Source organism: Lotus japonicus, chromosome 4, assembly GCF_012489685.1.
Source record: "Lotus japonicus ecotype B-129 chromosome 4, LjGifu_v1.2".
NCBI lineage: Eukaryota > Viridiplantae > Streptophyta > Magnoliopsida > Fabales > Fabaceae > Lotus > Lotus japonicus.
This window is the reverse complement of record NC_080044.1, coordinates 19,492,118-19,509,975: the sequence shown is the minus strand read 5'-3', so window position 1 is coordinate 19,509,975 and position 17,858 is coordinate 19,492,118. Positions and strand designations below refer to the sequence as shown.

The 17,858-nt window shown below is 35.6% G+C and overlaps 2 protein-coding genes across 3 annotated transcripts; one reads left to right on the top strand and one right to left on the bottom strand.

The window, feature by feature from the left end:
* Window positions 1–6,312: 6,312 nt before the first annotated feature.
* Window positions 6,313–12,168, top strand: LOC130711092 (GDSL esterase/lipase At5g55050-like). The gene is made up of 5 exons (XM_057560550.1): window positions 6,313–6,607; window positions 6,897–7,042; window positions 7,254–7,487; window positions 11,501–11,747; window positions 11,886–12,168. The coding sequence occupies exons 1-5, from the start codon at window positions 6,331–6,333 to the stop codon at window positions 12,107–12,109; spliced, it is 1,128 nt and encodes a 375-aa protein (XP_057416533.1). The 5' UTR covers window positions 6,313–6,330; the 3' UTR covers window positions 12,110–12,168.
* An 89-nt stretch (window positions 12,169–12,257) lies between these two features.
* On the bottom strand, window positions 12,258–17,477 carry LOC130711091 (conserved oligomeric Golgi complex subunit 8). Of its 2 annotated transcripts, none has more exons than XM_057560548.1 (12): window positions 17,344–17,477; window positions 16,704–17,090; window positions 15,450–15,598; window positions 15,237–15,314; window positions 14,997–15,090; window positions 14,819–14,893; window positions 14,412–14,708; window positions 14,058–14,125; window positions 13,917–13,971; window positions 13,658–13,793; window positions 13,044–13,228; window positions 12,258–12,849 (listed from the first exon to the last, which is right to left on the bottom strand). In XM_057560548.1, the coding sequence occupies exons 2-12, from the start codon at window positions 16,983–16,985 to the stop codon at window positions 12,532–12,534; spliced, it is 1,737 nt and encodes a 578-aa protein (XP_057416531.1). In that variant the 5' UTR covers window positions 16,986–17,090; window positions 17,344–17,477; the 3' UTR covers window positions 12,258–12,531. The 2 variants fall into 2 exon arrangements, with proteins under 2 accessions (XP_057416531.1, XP_057416532.1); XM_057560549.1 differs by having other exon boundaries at window positions 16,704–17,040; window positions 17,344–17,469.
* Window positions 17,478–17,858: the final 381 nt, after the last annotated feature.

Below are 17,858 nucleotides of genomic sequence, written 5' to 3'. Positions count from 1 at the left end.
CAGTGTTTGTAGGCCAAAAGGTAGCATCATTCGCAGAATCTTGGGGTATAAAACTCCTAACCTCGACCCCCTATTATGCTCAAGCGAATGGTCAAGTCGAAGCGGCCAACAAAACGTTGATCTCCTTGATTAAAAAACATGTTGGTCGAAAACCTAAAAACTGGCATCAAACGTTAGGCCAAGTGCTTTGGGCTTACAGGAATTCACCTAAGGAATCTACCGGAGCAACGCCTTTTCGACTAGCATATGGTCATGAAGCGGTATTACCAGCAGAAGTATATTTACAATCGTGCAGAATTCAAAGGCAAGAGGAAATTCCAAGTGAAGATTATTGGAGTATGATGCTTGACGAATTAGTCAATCTCGACGAAGAAAGACTATTGGTGTTGGATACCTTAACCAGGCAAAAAGATCGCATTGCTAAAGCTTATAACAAAAAGGTTAGAGCTAAGTCTTTTATGCTTGGTGATTACGTATGGAAGGTCGTCTTACCAATTGATAAAAAAGATAAACGTTATGGAAAGTGGGCCCCAAACTGGGAAGGCCCTTTTACAGTCGAGAAAGTACTTTTAAACAACGCTTATTCGATTAAGGAATTAGGAGGTAATCGACAAATGACGATAAATGGCAAATATTTAAAAACGTATAAGCCAACATTGCATGAGATAAACATCGAATAAGGAAGTAAAAGAAAATAAATTGCCAAACGCGAATGTTTTATTGAGTAGAATAAAGCATTACAACTATGGCAAAGGAGTTTTAAAAGGGAGGGTTGGCCCTACAACTATTGTATCTGGCCCTAAGAGGCTCTATGCGCCTCAAGACATCCTCTTGTTGGGATTCCAGTCGCGATTTCTCCTGTCGAATATCCAGCTCTTCACGGGCAGTAGAAGAAAGCTTGTCCACCAAGGTTTTCAGAGCTCCCACACTCCCCTCGGGGTCCGCCTGGCTAAGAGCAGCCTTCAACTCTTCAAATTCCTCCATCTTCTCGTCAATCTGGTGTTCAGCAAAGAACACTCGAGCAGTAAGCTCCCGGTGTTCTTCATATAGAGGTACAGCTTCATGCAGGAGGCTCAAGAACTCCTGAAGAGGAATTCTTACCGAGGCAATAATATTCCTCGAAAGAAGTTGGTTAATGAGCCCCGTAAGCTCTTCAGCCAAAGGAAGGAAAGAGTGCAACTCCCAGAATAAGTCTTGGTCAAAAGCCAAGTTCCGGATCTGGTTGAGAACACGACGGCTAGCCATGGCTGAAGGGATTTATGAAAGCAGGAAAAGAGTTCTGGAAAAGAAACAAGGGAGAGTTTGGAGAAGTTACTGAAAAGAAGTAACCAAAAACGCTTTATTTATAGGGTAACAACCAAGGAATGCATTAATTAATGGCAATCAGTTGCCAACTCTTCATCTTATGGTTATAGGCCATGCAGATTACCACCACCATCATGAATAGCTTTGGCTTTTAATGAACAAAGACTTGCATTGAATCAAGAAAACGTGGTATAAGATTGCAATAAATTGGTTCATTCCCCAGAAACAAAGCGACGACTATGTGAGGGGGTGCAAGGAAGTTTGAACGATGCAACAGTAAATGAATAGCCGTCAAAATAAATGCGTAGTGGAAACTGAAAAGACTTGGCAAATTAAACGTCAAATTATATGGCTTAAGTGCCAAAACCATTGTCGAAATATTACACGCAATTGGCATAGCCATGGTTAGAATAGTGCCATCATTACATATTAATAAAAAAAAAGAGTCCTACAGCAGGGTTTTAAAAGAGTTCAAACAATCAGCAAAGGTGGCAATCTTGGCATCGAGACCCTTCTTCACAGCCTGATCAATCTCCAATTCCTTGATAACCTCTTTTGTCGAGATGATCAGAGCCTTGGAGTCTTTAGTAAGCACATCCAACTGATCCTTCACAGCAGGGCCTTCCTCGACCAAATCAGCTCGCTTTTTCTCCAGTTTGGTAATCTCTCGATGCAGCTCTTCAAGTTTGATGTCGACTTCAGAGATTTCATCTGCGATCAAAACCTTCCTAGCAGTGAACTTCTTGAAGTCCTCTTTCATTGCTGCAACTTGAGCTTTACCAGCAGAGACTTTTGCTTCCTTAAAGCTGACAGCTTGACCAACGTCCTTGACTTGATGAAAGATGGCTGAAGCATCCACTAAAAAAGATCGAATGGTCGAGAGCACAAAGCATTTGAATCGTTGGAATCGAACGGCTGCGATATAAAAAAAAAATGCTTGGTGTCTTTGAGCTAAAGCAGTCGACAACCAACATTTTTGGGGGGCAATTGTTAAGCCAAAATTACAAGTACTACAATTCTCGACACCATGGTGCAAAAGTGGTTTCTCGACAGAAAGGGTTGGGCGAAGCCGGCAACTCAGCACACGATGTCCCTCAAAGACAAGTTAGTAAAAGCCATAACTCGACACACTCAGAAGATGAAGAAATCTCGATCATCTTAATGGAAGAGGCAGTTACCGAATAACAAGCAACTACAAGCACGTGCGTACACCCACGATGCCACGAATAGCAACGGTTGCCCACGACTCAGAACCATCCACGTGGCAATAGAGTCACGTGCGCGAAGACCATCGGCTAAACGTGGGGTATGGCGCCAAAATTCAAAACCCACGAAGCCATCGTGCATCCAAGGAAAACCGCCAAGAACATGGGCAGAAAGAACAATATAAATAGAGGAAGCAGCAGCAGAAGAAGAGGTTCCCAACTAAAAACTCTGAAAATTCACCAAAAGCTCTAAGCGTCCGCATCAATGAGACTTCGAGAGCAGAACGTGATGATGGAGGAGTATGTTGCAGAACCAACGCTTTAGTTTCCCTGCATTTCAGTTTGTTGATTTCCAGTTCTTGTGTGTAGCTTGTTTTGTCGAAATTTGCTTTCATGCTATTTTAGTTTGCTTGACTGTTTTGTAATCGACTCATATTCAATAAAGTCCAGTTTCGTTTGAGTTGTTTATTGTTGTCGAGAATACACTCGTTCACACACTACACTTTGGCAAAGCGTTTTCTCAAAAGGACCCCGAATCTAAACTTCCTTTAGTCGAACTAAGAGGATATTTGTTTACCAAAAATCCGTGTAAACACAACCAAACCAATATAATATGCAGTGCAAGTAGAAATTAAGGCATTCACCATGACATTCATCAATACCAAATTGTATGAACATAGAAGTTAAGAGTTGTCTATAATTGGATCATGTCAAGTTCGAACCACTCTTCCAATAATATTCCAATTTTCCTTGCTAGATTGATCTGAGAAAAATAAACCATATTGCAATAAGAACTCAAGAGAATTTCGAATAGCTTCTACAGAAGGTGAAATTGGATCAATGTGTGGCAATCCATGTCGAAATGTACATTTTTATATGGATGTGAGAGAAAATGAATTAGAATATCAGAGCATTGGAAAACTGTATGGGAATTTGGAAGGGTCATTAACTGCATTGGAATAAGAATTGCATAAGGCTAAAAGTTGTTTTGTGCTAAAGAACCAAAAACCAATTCCAATTCAGATTTATAATGCCTCTCACGTGTTTTTTTACAATATAGACCGATCCATTTTTTTTGGAATGTTTGTGTTTAGATTTTACAATTTAAAATTATATGTGAGATTTTATCTATTTATGTTTGAACGAAGATATGTGAAATCTTAAATATACTTTTGGTTATTTTTTTAAAGAAATATTTGTATATGGAAAATGTATGTAACGTCCTTAAAATTAGGGAATGTTTAAAACATTTTATTAAAATATGGAACTGGTAATTTGTTTCTTTAAAAGAAACTTTTGTATACGTAACGTCCATATAATCAGGGAATGTCTAAAACAGTTTTTTAGAAACATATGATGCACGGACACTTCTTACATATGTTGTATCCCAGTGTCGGTCAGACACTTCCTCGTTGTGTCCGATTAAAAAAGTATTTTTTTACGGCTCAGACACCTGAGCCAACACCTCTTCTTGGTTGGACACCTCTAGGACACTTGTATTTTTAAAAAAACATATAATTTTTAAGAGTGAACATGAAAGAAATTGTTAATTTATCACTTGAAGAACTATAGTCAAAGACATTTTTAATGATGATGATCAATAAAGGAATGAAACCAGTAGTAAATTAATTTTTTTGTAAACAATTTGTCAATTTACAAAGAAAACATCAAAGCAATTTCCTAAGCTTTATCACAAGAGTTTCATAAAAAATACCAAGATATATATATATATATATATATATACTAGAAATAATACCCGTGCGTTGCACGGGTTTATTTACACTATTTTTTTTTAATATAGTATAAAAATTATTACAGTGTAATTAAATTTCTTTTGTATTAGTATTAAATTAATTTTAAAAACTTTTGTTGTAATATATTTTATTGATTTAGGTTCTCTGTTTTTAGATTTATTATTGTGGTTTCAATTGCAGAGGTGTTGATTCATCATATATCTGGTTGTAAACATTGATACTCAATTATTGTCCCCATATGCTATTATATTTTTCAACCATAACTAATCTTTAAAAACCAATTTAATAATTTGAAAAATCCTTAAATGAATTTAAAATATTTTAAATCAAGTAATAAGGTTTTAATATAAGTTATAACAACATATTTTTTTATACTTTTTTATCAACAATAAAATAATTTTAACTTTTTTTTGAACTTGAATTAATTTTAACTTAAAAATTATAATAAGTTATAATTTTAGTATCGTAAAATATTATTCAGTAAATTTAAATTTATTCAACTTTTGTTATAATTATTTTTCTCTGTTATGCTTCCTCAAGTTATTTTTACTTCTATATAATAGATCAAAAATCATATTAATTTTTTTTTCAAATAATATACACATTCGATACAGTAATAATAATATCTTATAGGGACATTTTTTTAATTTTCAACTATTTTTTCGATATTAATTATTAATAAATATTTTTTATAAGTAATAAATAGTAATAAGTTTTTTTTTTAAAATTTCTCAACTTATGATTAATAACTAATAAGATTTATAACTATTATTAACAATAATGTAAAAAATATAAACAAATTATTATTAACAATCTATTGTTGTCATTAATGTAAGGTAGTCAATTTCAATTATTATTATTTTTTAAAAATTCACCTCAAGTTGTAATGAATAATAAAAATTTAAATATTTCATTTTAAATAAGAGAAATTGAAAAGTTTTAAATTTTAATATTTACTTTTAAATACGAGAAATTGAAAAGTTTAACAATTAATAATTAATAATAAAGTTGATGTGGTTTTTATTTTAGTTTTCAATTTTTTTATTTAATTTTTTTAATTCAAAATAAATTTACTATTTTTTATGTGTTTAATGTTATTTTTTCAAGTCTATTTTACATATGTGTATATATATATATATAGAATTTTTTTATTTTAAAAGTATTTTATCTAAATTAATTATTAATAAATATTATTTTGTTTTTAATTTTTATTTTTTAAATTTGTTAAATGCAAAGCTCAAGTCAATATATATATGGTGTCTCCGTGTCTTGCTTTTTGGATTTTAGCCATGTTGTGGTACTGGTATCGTGTCCGTGTTAGAGTATGTGCTTCATAATTAAAAACTGTAACGGGTATTTATTTATTCAATAATTTGTTCCTATTATTTTGCATTGGAACGGAAACTGAACGGGTAATTTGTTCCTTCAAATATAAATTATTTGTATTTATAGCAATGGTTATACCATATCCGAACGGGTATTTGAGAATATGAAATGAGAGAATGAAAATTACAATTTATTAGCATTGGCAATGATGAACTTAGAATAGGGAAGTGTTCAATTTTTAAAACTCACAATTATGGAGTGCATTGGTCATAGCATAGTTGAAAGTAGAGAACTGAAATAAGAGTTGATTGACTTTGGCATTGATGAGCTTGGAATATGTAAAAGTGAATGAAGAACATGCCACATCAGATTAATAAATCCTAATATGGCTCCTGAGTTTGCCGCCTAGGATTTTTGGTTCCTCTGAATGTTTACTGAATTTATATAGTATGGATGAATAAAGAAACAAATAGGTATAAGACGCAGTGGAACTAATGATCGGTTCTTGCTGATTATTACAAGGGCATAGTCAATGTTCGGCCATGTCTATTGTCTCAGTTTCTTTAGTCCTTATATTTTTCTTTCCTTTTTGGCATTGTTATCGAGAAAATGACCCCATATTTAACCTTTTCTTTTGGTTACTTTCTTAGGTCTAACATTTATATATACCCATGTACTTTTGATTAGATACTGATCATTCATGTATGATACTCACGCAAAAATATAAGTTACAGACAGAAATGGCTTTCTTTTTCAACAATAAACATTATATTACAGCTTCAATCCTTTTCTCTATTCTCTTCTCTCTGGCCATGTTTGATATCATGCATATCGTAGCTCATGAGGAAAAGGCTGCGCCAACATTATTCATATTTGGAGACTCAGCTTTTGATGTAGGAACCAACAATTTTCTCATGTCTAGAACAAAGGCCAACTTCCCCTACAATGGGATTGATTTTAATCAATCATTTCCCACTGGAAGGTTCAGTAATGGCCTCAACACTGCTGACCAAATTGGTAAATACATTTATTTAAACAAATGGATTGTATCATCAAATATTGTATGGAATTCTACAGTTAATTTTGAATTTCATTAGCATACACTATCTTACCTATCGATCATTTTCTAATTTTAATTTCGTCACAAGGTGATCATAAAATAGTGAATTCTACTTGGATGTCCCTAAAACTTAATTTATTTTAAAATGTTAATGCATAGTTTTTGACTCTGCAATTAGTTACTTATATTTATGTGTATAAGTTTTCATTAATTTCCTTCGATTTGTTTTAATTTTGTGGAAGCTAGCGAGGCGATTTGGTTATACAAAGAGTCCACCTCCATTTTTGGCCTTGGAGAAACTTCAATACACCTTCAAGCACAACATTCTGCTGGGTGTAAACTTTGCCTCAGGGGGATCTGGAGTTCTTAGATACACTGGATACAAACAATCGGTAAGTCCAAGTAATTTGGCTTTGTTCTTATAATATAATCTAGAAATTAAAGAGTAGGCTTGATGTATAAAAGGTGAAAAGTTTCATCATAGAAACAATGGATCACAAGAATGTGAAAATGAAGAAATATATTTATGTATTTATTTTATATTTACTAGTATAATTTATGCAGTTAATTAAACAATTAAAATAGGATGGAATATCTTTGCAGGGAGAGGTTGTTTCCCTAGAAAAACAGGTGGAACAGTTTGAATTGGTCTGTGGTAATATCACAGAGATACTGGGGCCAGAAAAAGCTACTACTTTTGTTTCCAAAGCTTTGTTTCTAATTAGCGTTGGTAGCAATGACATCCTCGATTATACTCATGGATACAGCAGCGTATTCCAATTTGGCAAGGAAGAACATTTGGCTGTTCTACAACACAACTATTACTTACATATAAAGGTTATCTACCCTAATTTCAAACTTCCATTTATTCACTATATACAATGCATATCACAAAACATCAATTAATATAGTGAACTTGTCTAATGCAAAATGAGGTAATGGGAAGTATTTCAGTGAACTTGTGGAAAAGGAAATGGTAGGCAAGATGCATAGCAATGTTCTAGTTTACATATGCTTAGATACTCAAGTGCAAATAGAACACAAGACTTGAACATTATATCTAATAACAAGCAAAGACTATGAAGATAGCAGGAATAAAAATAGCCCTCATGTTATGAAAGCAGATTCTAATCTTCCCTCATTGTGAAAGCAGTAGTTTCCATTCTCAATGGATATATAAAAAGTTTTCAAAAGGATGGAGATTTTAAAATTGCTTTCCGTCACAACAGTTTCTCCTCCTTGAATGAATTTTATTAAACTGGATGAAAGGAACAATACTGAGACCAAACTCATTATAAGTCTTAGCAAGGAATTGAAACCATTGAACAACCAAAGATCAACTAACAAAGACCCCTATAGTCCCTACTACCTAACAACCACATTGGCCCAGCAACCACATACCAAACTCAACCATCACTACTCGCCTAGTACCCAGAAATCCCACATGAAGACCCCAAGAATGGCAAAGCTCAAGGATGGCAAGTTCTGCCAATAGCTAGAGGAAAAGGATTTTTACAGTCATAGGATTTCCCCTTCTAGCAGATTATTAACAAGGATGGCAAATCTATGTTTAAGCGCAAATTGACACTGGCATTACTAATTTGGAGTGGCATAGATGAGAAAGCCAAAGATCAAATATCAGAGCTACTAAATAAAGGGGTTCCTACGTTTGCACCCACAGCAGTATAAGCGCTTTCAAGGTTTATATTAATATGCTGCATCAATAATTATCCAGAACAATTCTACCCCCAAGCCGCCCCGCAAAAGAAAAAGGACTCAAACTACTAGTTTATTGGAATCATCACTAACCAGTAACAAGAGTAAGAATCACATCATACTATAGGAGGTTCCAATTTCCCTAGTAATTGAAATGATCCATCGCCCAGTAGTAACACTACAACAACCCATTCAGTCAATTAACAAAACCAAACAAGCCTAAAACACATGTGCAAGGCATCCAACACACTCTTGAATCACTCATAAACATTAACTCGCAAAATTAAACCACAACGACTAAAACAACAACAAAAATAAGAACAAGCTCAGAAACCAGATTGTAAATCTTCAGCAATTTAAACTGATCATCCCTCATGAAAATTGAAACAGAGTGGTCTAGAAGTCTAATTACTTCTAGGAAAAGTCGGCAAGCTTCATGATAGACAACCAAGTTAACTAATTGATAATAGTAATAATAAAGAGAAAATTTCTCTGTTATACTACCATGTGCAACCTATGTTCATATAAAGAGGAGACTTACTAAATGCCATTAAACAAAAGTAACATTAAGCCATTAGGGACCTCTAGCAACTCTAGATAACTGATCATCCCTCATAAAAATTGAAACATGGTCAAGAAGTCTACTTACTTCTACGAAAAGTCAGCAAGCTTCATGATAGACAACCAAGTTAACTAAATTGATAATAGTAATAATACTCAAGTCTCAAAACTCAATTAATTGTGCAACAGAAGAGAAAATTTCTCTGTTATACTACCATGTGCAACCTATGTTCACCAATAACTACCTACAAATATTTGACAGACTAGAGTTAGTCAAATACTCTGCTGAGAGTTCCTTCCAAAATACAGCAGCAGCAAGTTGAATCCTTCATTTCATTTCCTCTTTCAATCCATCTAGCCTAAGCATATCTCTCATTTATTCACAACCCCTAAATACATGAAAAAAGAAATATGGAATAAGTGAGTAACCCATTAATGAATTCTTCAGCAACTGATATGTCAAAACTAGTTGTAAATAAAATCCATACCTGGAAAACCGGTGACTGACTTCACCGGCGTTCGCGGGAACTAAGATCATTGGTCTGCTGTATCATGGAACCTATTAGGCCCCCAAACTTCTCAGCTACCATCTCAAACTCTTTCATCTCCATCTCCTGAACCTTCCTAAGCCCCTCATCCAATTCCTTCCAAACCTCATCATCCTGCAAATCTTCCCTTAAATTGTACAAGTTTTCAGCAATCTCATACAAAGCTTCAAGTCTGGAGTTGACCAATACTTGTGACAACTCAGCAACCTCCGTGGTCCTATCCCTCAACCACGTTAACTGTAGAACCAAGGTGCCAGCCATTTTATCATGCGTCTCCTCATCATGGCTGTTTTCATCCAACTTGGCGAGATCCTCGTAGACCTTATCGCTGAAAGCAATTCTTGACTGGTCCATCTCGTGAATGCGTTGTTTATCAGTGTGTTGCTTAAGCCTCAAACTCAAGACACTCACCTTCAACTGCTCAAGCTTGGTGTCGATGGCAGGCACATTTTGCTCAGCGTCTTCTTCATTGGAGTTGAAGGAAGGAAGGGAGGGGAAGCTGGAGGAGGAGGAAGCTGGGTCACGGTTGTTGAGCGAGGTTGAGAGTTGCTTGATTGCAACCCTGAGTTCGCTGAGAAGGGTAGGGGAGGGACGGTTGGAGTTGGGGTTGTCGCCGGCGCCGGAGGCGGTGCTGGAGGTGGAAAAGAGGCGGTGGCGGTGGCGCAGAAGAGCAGGGGTTTTAACAGTGTGGGTTGTTGTTTGACGGAGAAGGAATGGCGTGGCTGAAGAAGAAGAAGAAGGTGTGAAGAGCAGAGAAGGGTTTGGTTTGGTTTGGAGTTGAAGGAAGAGTCGCCGCCGGTGCCGGTGCCGGCGCCGGAGGTGGATGAGAGGGTACGGTGGTGGTGGAGCAGAGAAAGAGAAGGAGCAGGGTTTGTGAAGGTGAGCATTCTTCTGAGACGGAAGAGGAGTGCCATAGCTCAACAACAACCAGAAGAAGAAGAGTGTGTATGAATGAATATGGAGTGTGTATTCTCACTAGGGTATTGAGTCCTTCACTTAAGGGTTCAATGGGCCTCTCCAAACAATGAAGAAGGAGGGCACAGATTTGGGGTTGCTTTTTTTACCACACCCAAAATTACTAACGAAACACAAAATTAGTTTATTAGTTTATGGCGTAAAAGGCAAAGTGATACAATATGGGTTGTCTAAATGACCCATGAGAAAGTTTAGATTAAATAATTCATTATTCAAGTGATTGGATGATGAGTTATTTAACCCAAACTTTCTCATGTGTCATTTAGACACCCCCGATGCAAGAACATCAGAGATGGAGAGAGCCGCCAAACACGTCGAGGACAATTCTCTCTAGGACGAAGAGAACAATGTCGTGGAGCCACCAAACTCCATAAATGGCGCCTTCAATAGCATCAGAGCGAACTTATTGCATCACTTTGCCCACACGTCGAGGATAATTCTCTCTAGCAAAAAAGTATGTTCCATTGTTCTTTTCCCTTCAACGAAAACGGGCCTTCTAGCGCACTTTTGGGAGTTTAAAACAATATAAGTATTTATGTGAATTGAATTTGATTTATAGAACCAACAAGAGCGAGGTTACAAGATCATACTCTGAAAAAATCAAATCATTTGTTGGGAAGGATAGTCACATTATTGCGAACGGATTCGCACCAGTCCAGCACCAAAAAGAAAATTTTGATTTACAATTTCATTTTAATGGAGGATAAAAATAACAGTTTCACTGCAGTTTAATTTTGATTCATTATGTTTTAGTGATTCTTCTTAAGGAGAATCATATCGTGGTTATAATCAAAAGGAAAATATGTGATTTAGTCTATCAAACATGGATTCATAACAGTTTAATGGAGGATAAAAATAACAATTTCACTGCAGTTTAATTTTGATTCATTATGTTTTAGTGATTCTTCTTAAGGAGAAGCATATCGTGGTTATAATCAAAAGGAAAATATGTGATTTAGTCTATCAAACATGGATTCATATATTATAGTGACGGATTTAGAAATTTTAAATTGTGATCATATATGAAAGATTTTCATTTGAAAAATGCAGAAACTATATGAGTTAGGTGCTCGGAAATTCGGCATTCTAAGTGTTCCGCCCATAGGTTGTTATCCTGCTGCAACCTCTACCAATGAAGAGAATTGTGTGAAATCATTGAATGAATTTGCAGTTGCATTCTACAAAGCAACTCATGCTCTTATGCAAAAATTGAGCTCCGAGTTGGGAAATTTTGAGTACTCACTTGGCAACACCTATGCAATGACAACAACTATGTTGAAAGACCCATTGGCCTTTGGTAAGCATCTTATAATAATCTAATTAATACTAATATACAACAAACAGAATTAAATTATGTATGGATTATTTTGTAACCCAAAAATTATGTATGGAATATTTGAATTTCCTTTGAATCCTGCTGGCCAATATGTTATAGGGATGAAAGATACAAAATCAGCATGTTGCGGATTTGGAAGGTTGAATGGATGGGGTCCCTGCGTTGAAGCCTTCCACACCAATGTTTGTGTGAATCGTACGGATTACTTGTTCTGGGATTGGTTTAATCCAACGGAGAAAGCTTCAGAGTTGGTAGCTAAGACGCTATTTGAGGGAGGGACTGAGTTTGTGTTTCCCATGAATTTCAGCCAGTTAATTAATTAGCTTGGACTGAAGGAAATGTGTTTTACTTATGCATATAGAAACTGTGATTTAGCTAATAAGCCCCCACTTAAATAGAATTTTGCTAATGATCTTTTAAAAAATAAGCATCACAATAGACATCCACAAGACGTATTATGAAATTCAGAAAGAGAGAAAAGGCACTTGAATTGAATGTATAATAATGAAAACATTATCCCACTAATACCTACAAGTAATCTGTGTACAATCTTCTTCCCACTTGAACAACTCAATGCTTTCTATAGCCTATTCATATTATGTAATAATGAGGTTATGAGGTAATATAACAACAGCAGGGGTTACCCGTTTACAAAGATACATAGAATGGAAAAATAAAACAAAACAAAACTGAAACAGGGAGCGATAGTAAGGAAAGGAATAACTTTGTCCATCCCTATATGTCATTATTCAACCGCCTTTTCAAGATTAGTGTTTTCTTGTTCTGTCTGCGAGTTCATCCCTTCGTTCACCTCGTCAGCATTGATGGCTTCAGATTCGTTGGCATTGGCATCAGGTGTTTCCCCATTTTCCATTTTTGGCAGTTCACCATTTTCAGCTACGCTGCTGATTTCGACATTTTTTACTGGTTTTGGGAGTTCTCTTGCAGAGGAGGCCTCTAATAGGCGGCTGATTCCTTGATACACATCCTTCGCTTCCATAATAACAGTTGCTCCACCAGGATAGCAACGCCCAAAACTTGTTGCAGAGTGTGGATAAGCAACCTATAAATTGAATTTTGAGGTATTCAGTAATATGTATACAGAAAGCCACTTGGATTGTAAATTTGTAATAGTGAGGTGCTTAATATAAGTATTAAGTCTTAACACTATTTTCATAATTTTATAAAAAAAATGTAAACATTGTTTAGAACAGCTCAAATTAGAAACAGGAATCAAATTGTAGGGTTATAAAACACCTCAATAAATGCCCGGCAAAGTGAAAGGAAAAGTCCTGATTCGTTAGCCCTGAGCACCCGGGTTGTATTGTACAGCAATAACGAATCAGAAACAGCTTGCAATCCCTTGACCAATTCTTGGGCAAGCACATGTTTCAAACTTATTGGGGCACATGGACGTAGCTCATTCATTGCTGCAGATACACCTGGAACAACCAAAGAGATGTCAGTGCAAATGGATAAAAGGTTTAGAATGGATAAGCAATTAAGCTTCAAAATGCAATAAAGCATCACCCATCAACCACGAAAGTTTCTAAGACTTCTGTTGATCCCAACAACTGAACCATATCCATATATTACCTTGATTAGTTGATTATTTATTTGGGTCAAATATTGTAAAATTGAACAAGAAGAAGAATTAATCAAATGATTCTCATTTTTATATGTTTTAAAAGCATATATGTGCATATCATGATATCAATGACCCATTAACGAAATTTTTATCAATCTATACGATAAGAACTTTCTATCCAATAGTGGATTTTGAAATAAAACTATCCAGTAAAAAATAACACAAAGGATAATGGACAAGCAATTTCTAAAAGTAATATAGCAGAAACATTAACTCGGCTTACCATTAATAAAAACAGCAAGAGGAGGATGCTCCATCAAATAAGAGGGTGGAGTTACATCTTCTTGACTTTCTTCACCAACACTATTCGAAAAGCCAACTGCTGGCAGGGGAACCCACCGATGTGAATCCAAGACCAACTGAGAACAAATCAATTTCTTAATCACAGCATAAAAAAGAAGAGTAGAACACTTGCAAAGGAAAAGGGTAAAAAAGAATAGAGGGGAGGGGAGAGGAGAGGTTCCCAAATGTTGAAGCAGTACCTGAAAGTTCTCCACTGCAGTACTCATATTTTTGGAGAATAAGTTGAGAACTGCTCTGTAAACAAACCAAGCTATATATTAAAAAATGCTGAAGTGTGATTTGACCTAATAGAATACATCATAAAATGGAACATGTCTTACTCTTCAAAAAGTGATGGAAGCAAGCCTCGAAAATCTAGTCCAACCCAACCAAGTCCCATAGCACAGTACTGTCAAAACAGATTCGATAAGAAAATAGAAAAAGTGAATGTAATTTCTTCATGAAACAGAAGGCCAAATGCATTTTCACCATACTAAGCAGGCCCAGGCAGGCCAATCTCAAGAAATTTTTTCCTATCTTCTTACCTATTTATCAACCAGGTGGGGGATGCTAGAAATTTAATGTAGATCCAAATTTACATAGTTCATATTTCTAAATCACCTGTTTTAAGTCTATACAAAAATCACTATTCCTTCCATTTTCAACATCAGTGTGGTATGAAGGAAGAAGCTCACCATGCACTGATCCAAAATATTTGAGAGGGATCCACCTTCAGTTATCTTTGGAAGCATAAGTTTCAGGGTTTGTAAGTGTGTGGTAATTTGGTGCATTGCCCAGCTAAAAAGAAGTCCACCATCATAATTTTCCTCACTTCCTGATGTGTCATCAGCAAATATTGCTCGATATTGATTCACAACATCAAAAAGATGCATTCTGTGACAGTTAATCATTCCTTTTAAGTACTCATATGGATTTGTCTGGTCCAGATCCTCAAGAAGGCCAGTTAGCCATGCCTCTCGACATCTTAAGAACTGACAATAAATAACTGTCAGGGTCAAATAGAAGCAAGAGAAAAGAAGGAATAGCTTAATTTCAAGATAAAAAGAAGTTTGAATGGTAAAAAAATATCATTAAACCTTACCAGTAAACGCATTCCATATTCACTAAATACTCCTATTCGCCGTAAATATCCAATAATACGCAGGCATTCAGGCAACTAGCAATGGAAGATAAGTTAATAAGAAACTATAAATCCAAACATTTTTATATACTAACCAAGTGGCCTTTGTTCATGTATTAAATATAACCACTGCATGAACCTGAATATTTGAGCGTAGTTTTTGAAGAAGCTGAGAAAGAAGTGATTGGGTGGTCAGCCTAACTTCTGCGGCCAAATCTTGAATGATTGGTAACCTTAGGAGGGAGGGAGACATTTAGTAACAAGGAGGAGCAAAAGATAACAAGCCTTTCCTCATGAAACTGGTGGTGGGGGGGGGGGGGGTATTCCATTTAAAATTAAATTACATGTTAAACAACATGGAAGAGGGGTGGAAACTTACTTTGGATGCATGGTTGAAAGTTTACCCACATATGCTTCCAAATCAAGGGCTTCATCATAATTTCCATTTCGTACACACCTGCAAACATAGGAATTTGCAAGGCTTCTCACAAATGATGTACTTGTAACATACTCACATGGCATGTGAGACCATTGGTACATGGAAATTAAAAATTTAACAAGTTTAACTGCATAATTTATCTTTTTAACATACGTGTCCATAAGTTGAGGAATTTCTAGCAAGTCAAGCAAAGTACTATGATTGGATAGCATTGTTTGGTTCATCTTCCTCTTCTCCAAAATATTTTCCGCAGATTCTATGAACTCAGTGCATCCAGATGTCAGCTTTGGAATTTCATTTATCTGAGATAGAAGATAAATGCCCAAATCAGACATATACATAAAAAAATTGAAAATGATTATGACAAAGAGACTTAAACCTGTTTTTATTATATAATTGGATTTTGAAATGTCTTGACATAATATAATCTGTTTTCCTATTTAGTTAGGCCATTTAGCCTACATAAAGAATTAAACCTGTTAGACTATTCAGTATGTGTTTGTTTTAACATTGTCAACTTTAAAAATCCACTTTCACGATTTTCCAATGCAACCTAATGGAGAAGAAAGTCTAAGGTCAAGTTCAAATTAAAATACTTTTTACTTTAGAAGTAACATTTTTCCGAACACGCCATTACATAAGATCAGGCCTTAAAAAAGTTCTATAACAAGTTATTATGATAGGCACATGCCATCAGCTTGGAAAATAGATCAAACACATTTAGGTAAGGCCTAGCTATCCCATTTCCGATCCCACACACAAAGAGGGACGCTCATTAGGAATTGTTGGAAAAAGGTTTCAAAGCTTGGATGAAACAAATGGAGAAGGATCAGCAACAAGAAGGAAGAGAACAAGAAACAAAAGAAGCTTGATTAAATGGGAACCTGACATATTCTTTTGGAGGTAATGCACTATTGTAGTAGGTGGGTCTAACAGAGAAGCGGTGGAGTAAGTTGGATACGATAACGGGATGATGAGTGGTCCATGAATCAATCTCACCTAATGGTTTAATAATTAGGCTGTTATAGTTCTCAGTAGCAAATCTAAGAACTTCATATAATCTGTGAATTAAAATCCAAAAAAATCTACTGCATACTCTTCTACAGAGCTACATGTATGGAAATAACTAGCAACATCGGCAAACATGAATCTATAACTTCATCCCAGCAATCAAAAATCAGGATGTTCATATTCAATTTTTATATCTTCAAAATGCCGTATAGTGCAGTGTTTGTGCTCCTAAACCCTAAATTCACAAAATAACTCATCCAAATCGATTCCTGACTCAATGCAGTAACAGCATGGCAATATTTGCAATAGTAAGTAAATAAACTGCATTGTTGAACATGTGACTTCTAAAAACACGCATACATACAAAGACATTACATAAAGGAAATGAAAGAATACCAGAGATTCAAGATGATTGTCAATAGAGGAGACTTCCTGGCGAATAGCGAGCAAGGCATCAGCGGCAGCAATGAACGAGCGGTAATTACCAATGGCCACCTCTTGCATTTGCCTGCGGATCCGCTCACCGTCGACACGAAGCAGTTCGGGTTCCTTGTGAAGGCGATCGAGGGTGAACGAGAGAAGCTCAGAGACGTAGGGTTGCTGCGAGTCCGATGCCAGAGGAAGAGGAAGGGGAACTTCCATCTCCGTACCTGCTGCACCTGCAGGTTCCCACTCCATTCTTCTCCTCTTTCTCAGTCTCTCCCTTCCTTCGCAGATCGCAATGCTTTGTTATCTGGATCGCTCAATACATAACTGTGTCACCTTTCATATACGCTTTCCTACCTAAGCATGTGAAAAACATATTAACTAGGGTAATTAAATTGTTTGTGAGGGTTGCAAACAAATCAGACTCCATTCAAGATATATAAGCATAATCCAATGCAGTGCTACGCTAAATTAACAAATTGATAGTAAGTTGGGCAGGCCTAGCATTCACAGTGATGAAAATGAAACTATTCAATCAAGCATCAGACATAGGGGAGCAAAGCAACGCATCAAGGGAAATTGAGAAGGGGCCAGGGAGTGAGAGACGTACCTTCAAAGGGCGAGATGCAGATCTGCGTCGGAGAAGAGGATTGTTCTGACGTCGTCGGGTATACTGAGACTCAAATGTCAAATATTGGAATAGTTATCTCAAAACCGGATTGTTCATGAACTGCTTCACGGATTAATAATCAAATCTTTTTTTTAGTATTATATAGAGTTTAATGGATATACACTGACAGTGTAAAATTGTTTTACACAAACATCCAATTGAATTCCGTCAAATCAGAAAATATCTTATTCTCTTATAAATAAAATTAAAATTAAATCATTTATTTATTAACATAAATAATCTTTTTTTTTGAATTTATTAACATAAGTAATTAAATATTAACAAGTTAAGTAATTTCAAAAAAAAATTTAAGTTAAATTACTTTTAAGTTCTTTCCATTTGTAAAAAAAAAACAAAGTTACTTTTAAGTTAACATAAAATCTTCATATAATATATTTTAGGCTTAATCCAGTTTTTGTCCTCAACTTTTACTATAAATATGCCTTTAGTCCCTC